This window comes from Chenopodium album, chromosome 12 (genome assembly GCF_948465745.1).
Source record: "Chenopodium album chromosome 12, dcCheAlbu1.1, whole genome shotgun sequence".
NCBI lineage: Eukaryota > Viridiplantae > Streptophyta > Magnoliopsida > Caryophyllales > Amaranthaceae > Chenopodium > Chenopodium album.
In genome coordinates, this window is record NC_137845.1 from 18,084,537 (window position 1) to 18,090,809 (window position 6,273).

The window sequence follows — 6,273 nt, forward strand, 5'->3', positions numbered from 1 at the left end:
TCATTTATCGCCATGGTAATGACACTGCTTACATTCTTCTTTATGTTGATGATATTGTCATTACTGCTTCTTCAGAGTCTCTTCGTTGTCGTGTGATATCTCAACTGAGCTCTGAATTTGCTATGAAAGATTTGGGTAAATAGAGTTATTTTTTGGGAATTGCTGTCTCCTAGGGAAAAAGTTACTTATTTTTGTTCCAAAAGAAATATGTTCAGGAAATCATTCAGAAAGCAGGCATGGCTAACTACAAACCTTCCACTACTCTGGTCAACTCCAAAGGAAAGCTCAGTACCGATTCCGGTACACCTTATGATGATCCGATGACTTATCGTCGTCTATGTGGTGCTTTGCAGTACTTGACCTTTACTCGTCCTGATATATCATATGCGATGCAACAGGTTTGTTTGTTTATGCACGCTCCTCGTGTAGAACACATGAATGCGTTAAAATGCATCCTTCGTTATATCCAAGGAACGACCGATTTTGGTTTGCATCTGTATAAGTCGTCGGTTTCTTCTCTTCTTTCATACACGGATGTCGATTAGGGCGGGTGTTCGGACACTTGTCGTTCTACATTAGGGTACTGTGTGTTTCTTGGTGATAATTTGATCTCTTGGTCTTCCAAACATTAGCCTACTTTGTCTAAGTCTAATGTTAAAGCAGAGTATAGGGGCGTTGCTAATGTTGTTTCTGAATCCTGTTGGGTTCGTAATATGTTGCTTGAGCTCCGACTGCCTATTTCTAAAGCAACATTGGTTTATTGCGACAATTTCTATGTCATTTACCTCTCTAGTAATCTGGTACAACATCAGCGCACTAAACATATTGAGATGGACATACACTTCGTTCGTGAGAAAGTTCAACGGGGCGAAGTTCGTGTTCTTCATATGCCTTCCTGTTACCAGATTGCAGACATTTTCACAAAAGGTCTGCCTAAGGTTTTATTTGATGATTTTCGAGACAGTTTCAGCGTCCACGGTCCTCCCGTTTCGACTGCGGTGGTGTGTTAGATTATGTAAATAATCTTGTGTATATTTAGTTTGTATTTTACTAATATAGCCTTAGTCCTAACCCTAGTATACTTTGTATATATAATGATGTTTAATCAATGAGAAAGGCACGGCAAATATACTCATATTTTTCTCACAAAATACTTGAGTCCAACAACATGTTGTTTAAAGTAAACAAGTCCTGTATCTAATAAGAAGCAAATGACAAAGCAGCATGAGGAAAGTTGCAAGTTATGAAGAAACAAATATAGAATGAAAATGAAGAAGTGGGGCAATATAGCAAACAAAAAAATCAAAAGCAACATAGGCTGCACACATTAAGGGCCTGTTCTCATTGACTGAACTCAGTTGAATTGAACTGAACTGAATTGAAATGAATATTTTATAAGAGAAGGAAATTAGGAGTTGAATTGAACTGAATTGAATTGAATTGAGCTGAACTGAACTGAACTTAAAATAAACGTATGAGAACAGGCTCTAAGTTGTTGTAAGAACTACTAAAATATAAAACAATGTGAAAGACAATAAAAATGTAATTCCATGAAAACTGAAAATACTAGTTTAGAGTCCTCGTTTTTTTTTTTAAACCAAGTTTAGAGTCGTCTTAATAGAATTAAAATGGTCATGTGGACTAAAGTCAATGATAATACATGAGATACATAAAATTGGATTACCCCAAAGTATAAAATGGTCGACGAGAGTTACAAAAGCATAGAGAAACTTAAGAAATGACAAAGAGTAAGATAAAACAAAAGAGGCGATACATCCAACAATCACCACTACACACGGTGATAAGAATGACGTGAGAATAGGCAAATAAATAAAAGAACATTTTACCAACATAGTATCAAAATTAAAAAAAGCTTTAGAAATGACACAAAATTGAAAAAAAATAAAAAAAAAAAAAAAAAGACATATACTCATAATTTTCAGAAAATTGATTGGTATAATAACGAGTCTTATAAAATAGGAGTACGAAGTATGAAGTAAAAATCTGGTAAAAATAATGGATAAATTTGAATAAAATATCTGCGGTAGATATTACTGTAGAAAAGTTTAACCCCAAAAAAAAAACGAACAAAGAAAAAAAAAAAGAAAAGGGAAGGTGTAAAAGTAGAATATATAAATAGATTAGAGCTAATTAGATTTTGGCGCCCTTGTTAACTCTTTCAAACATTACTCTTTCAAACATTACTGTATAAACGGGGAAACATTTTGGCGCCCTTGTTAATTCTTTCAAACATTACTCTTCTTTCTCTTTCTGCAACATCTAACAAATTAAAGCCAACTACTTAGCTAGCAATATAAATAGATTAGAGTTAATTAGATTCATTTAAAAACTTTTGTGCAAAATCATCTCTCTCTCTAGAATCTCTGGAACTAAGTTCCCTTTGTTTTTCTCTGAATTCTGTACAAAACCTCTAACATACTCCATTAATGGAAGCTTGATTTCTTCTCAGTTTGTAGTTTACTTTGCTGTTTTTCCGCGCTTTCTCATGGTATCAGAGCCGACGGCATTTGAATCGATATTGAGGTAATCGATTTTGTGTTTGAATGTTTTTCTGAGTAATTGCGATTATCGACTGGAAGGTGTTTGATGTTGTGTTAGGAGAAATTGTTTTGTTGATCGAAGATTTCTGTTCTTCAATAGGTGTTGTGATTGTGAAATTTTGATTTGATTTTTTTTTTTTACAATCTGGAAGTGTTGATTTCTGTGATTCTTGGAGATATTCAATTGCTTTCTGAGTAATACTTGAGATTAAGTTGTTTTTTGGAGGTTCAATAGCTTTGATTGATTAAATTCGAGCAACAATTTCTGGTTGATTGTTGTTGTTTCTATTTCTTGAGGTTTGATTTGAAGTATCTTGAATTGTTGAGATTCTTTGATTTGTTTTTTAAGTAAATATGGCGGCTGGTAATGAAAATCAAGATCCTACAGTAGTTCCTGGGAGTGTGTATAGCATACATCCATCTGATAATGCTAATACAAAAATGGTGAATGAGTTGTTTGATGGAACTGGATATAACAGTTGGAAAAGGACTATGATGTTAGGTTTTTCTTCAAGAAACAAATTAGGATTTATTAATGGTAGTGTAGTACAGCCACTCGAAACTGATCCTAACTATGGTGCCTGGCAAAGGTGTAATGATTTAGTCATTGGTAACTTGATATTTGTTAATGACTGATTAGCTGCTTGGATGAAATCTTACACGCTTCTTTGCAACAGCTGCATATAAACTAATTCGATTACAGACCGTTTGTGATGGAGATTCTAGATCCTATGACCAATAAAGTTATACAAGAATTAAAAATCGGACCTAGCGGAGTTGTCTCAAGGCTCAAGACAGATTTCGGAGAAGTGAAGCCACTCGGTTTTGGTGGCTATGGATGTGTGACTCTGGTACAAAACAAGATTGATGGACAATCTTATGCTCTGAAAAAAGTCAAGTTCAGTGTCGACTTGGAAATTCCATATGATGAGGCTGTCAGGTATTATGATTCTTTTTATTGATTGACTCCGAATAGCATTGGGAATTTGTATTTCTTAGAATATATTTGGTTAACTGATTCCCTTAACATAGGGTTAAATGTTTGACTATCCTAAAAGCTAACTAACGGCTAGATGTATAGTAAGTATACATTGAGTAAGATATATACAAATAATATGATAACTTAAGAATATATTTTTGCAAAATATATTCTAACAGTATTGGAGTGAAGGGTTTTGAAGAATCAGAAGGATTGGCAATAAGGCTGTTGAATGTTGATTGAGGAAAAAATAAGACTTAGAGAAAAAAGGATATATATTGTTGATATCTTGAATGAATATTATTGAATATTGATCGACATATTGATGTATATATAGTACAAGTAAGGAAACCTAATGAGAATAGAATAGCTACTTTACAGGAGAATTAGTCAAGGCTAGTACTAAACTTATGGAAACAATTCTATCTTGCTAAGTTATAGAAACAGAAAGATTGACAAGTACTAACAGATTTATTAATTGCTTCTTTGCACAGTCCTCAAATTTGTCTTCAGTTTACTTTGGAATATGATAGATAGTCTTTACATAATAATGATGGTATTTATACAGGGAAGCTAAAGCTATGTTGAGATTAAATCATCCAAACATCGTCAGGTACCATAAGGCTTGGTTGGAAAAGGGTATAATTGGATTTGTGTATGATGAGGAGGTCAACTTTGTTGAGGCTAGGGGTGAGGAAGCTGGATCCATGTTATGCATACTTCAAGAGCTATTTTATGGGTATGGAAAACATTTACATGCTATGATTCTACAAATTAATGTTGTTTGTTGATTATGCTTGTTCTGAAATACCGACCTTATTCTCTTTCTTGGATTTGGCCAAGGTCGCTGAAAGATATTATGAAGGACTTGACAGAAGAGAAGGCTAACTCACTTCTTAAGCAAATTGTGGAGGGTGTCAAATACATACACAATGAGGGCATAGCTCATGGTGATCTGACTCCATCAAATATTTTCTTGAATGCGACAAAAGAGATAGTAAAGATTGGTGACTTTGGGATTGCACAATTGTCTAAGGAGTCGCATCAATGTCCAACAACAATCTACCGTGCTCTGGAGTTGGGTGATCCTTGCACATTTACTGCCAGCAGTGACATCTATAGTTTAGGCATTATTGCTCTCGAGATGTATGCTAGGTTTGGAAGTGACATGGAAAAATACAATGATTTGCAAGAATTCAAAAAGGAGAGAACCTGGCCAAAGTCAATAAACAATTCTACTAAGATTCTCATCAACATCATGACAAAAGATAGCCCAGAGGAGAGGCCTACAGCAAACATACTTCTCGGATATCTTGATTCCATTTGACTTGCTGTTAAGTGAAAATAATGGGTTGTGCACGAATCATGATATACTTCTCAGTTTCTGAAGTGTTTCCAATTACAATGGCTTAGCAGATGTTGTGATCCTTCAAACGGCAGCCATGACAGCAGAGGTCAAACTTAGATCCAATACCAGATTTTGCTAATTGCTATATACACATATAATATGCAGTTTATGGTGAGTTTTCCTGTTTCAATTTCATTCCTTGGTTAACATAGTTAGGAAAGTGGAGCTGCTTAGTGGCACATTGAGACATGTATTGTCATGGATGTGATTCTGTAGGTATTATATCATTTCATGTTTGTCAGCTTGCAAGAGCAATACTTCAAAAGATACTAGTACATGGATAAGGGAAGCAAATTTTGCTTCAAGACAAGAGGCTGCAGCGCTGCATCATGGTATTATCAGTTAGTGTACACCGTAACTGAATGGTTGTCTACTTTGACTACTTATCTTTCTGTATATGTTGTGATGTTGAGATGTAACCTTCTGTCCTGGTCTTTGCTCCTTAGGATCATAGTAGCATTATTTCTCTTCTAAGTGAATACGACAGTAAATAATTTTTGACCTGTACAATCTGAATTAATGGATTGTCAGAAGTTCTACAGTACTGATTAATCTTCTTCTGAATGGCTCATCTTAGAATTTATATGGAAATTTTCTTAAACTTGATATGGGTTCCTCTTATATGATTTTGGCATCTATGCATGAGAATTAATAGATCTATGAGAAGTCATATTAGACTTGAGTACTTCATGGCTTAAGTAACAAGATGGTTAACCTTGCAAAGGCTTATTTCTTTCTTCTCTTTTTGTTGAAAAAAACTTTCAAATCAGAACCAATACAAATCATGAGAATTCTTATTGTGCAAAAGATTATCTGTCAACCAAAATTGAATTTTGCTGTTCGACTAGCTTTTTTGTCTGATGTAGTTACTAATCTCTAATCAATCAGATTACTAGAATCGATCTTACTGAAAATAATTGTATAACATGAGTACAGGATCTTGTTCAGCTCTACCCAAATATGATGGTACTGCACAGGTATACATATTTACAACATAAAATGAATTGGTTATGTACCAATCTAGAAACCGTATGATAAACTTGACAAGCAAAAACATAATTATTATGAAACATATATATTATTCAAGATAATATATGGAAATTCAACGATTATGAAATCGATTTTATAGATCACAAAATATTATATGTGGCTGGTCACACGATTTGGCCATCCATTATGAGGGTTACTTTGTTAGTGTTATAGGGGTTACTCATTTAGTTTTATAGGGTTACCTTGTCAGTGTTATAGGAGTTACTTAAGGGGTTACTTTTTTATTTAACAAGTGGTCACATGGTGTGGCCAGCCGTACCCAAGACGCACTATTT

At 34.3% G+C, this 6,273-nt stretch overlaps 1 protein-coding gene across 1 annotated transcript; it reads left to right on the top strand.

Annotated features, from left to right (window-relative positions):
• The first annotated feature begins 2,915 nt into the window (after positions 1-2,915).
• LOC145571013 (eIF-2-alpha kinase GCN2-like) lies at positions 2,916-4,867 on the top strand. The gene is made up of 4 exons (XM_081630118.1): positions 2,916-3,151; positions 3,265-3,501; positions 4,109-4,279; positions 4,384-4,867. Exons 1-4 carry the CDS (start codon positions 2,916-2,918, stop codon positions 4,865-4,867), a joined length of 1,128 nt encoding a protein of 375 aa, XP_081486244.1.
• Positions 4,868-6,273: the final 1,406 nt, after the last annotated feature.

Coding starts and splice junctions, on each gene's coding strand:
- LOC145571013 (XM_081630118.1), top strand. CDS start 2,916: ATGGCGGCTGGTAATGAAAATCAAGATCCTACAGTAGTTCCTGGGAGT. Junction 3,152..3,264: donor AACTATGGTGCCTGGCAAAG/GTGTAATGATTT, acceptor ATTCGATTACAG/ACCGTTTGTGATGGAGATTC. Junction 4,280..4,383: donor CTTCAAGAGCTATTTTATGG/GTATGGAAAACA, acceptor GATTTGGCCAAG/GTCGCTGAAAGATATTATGA.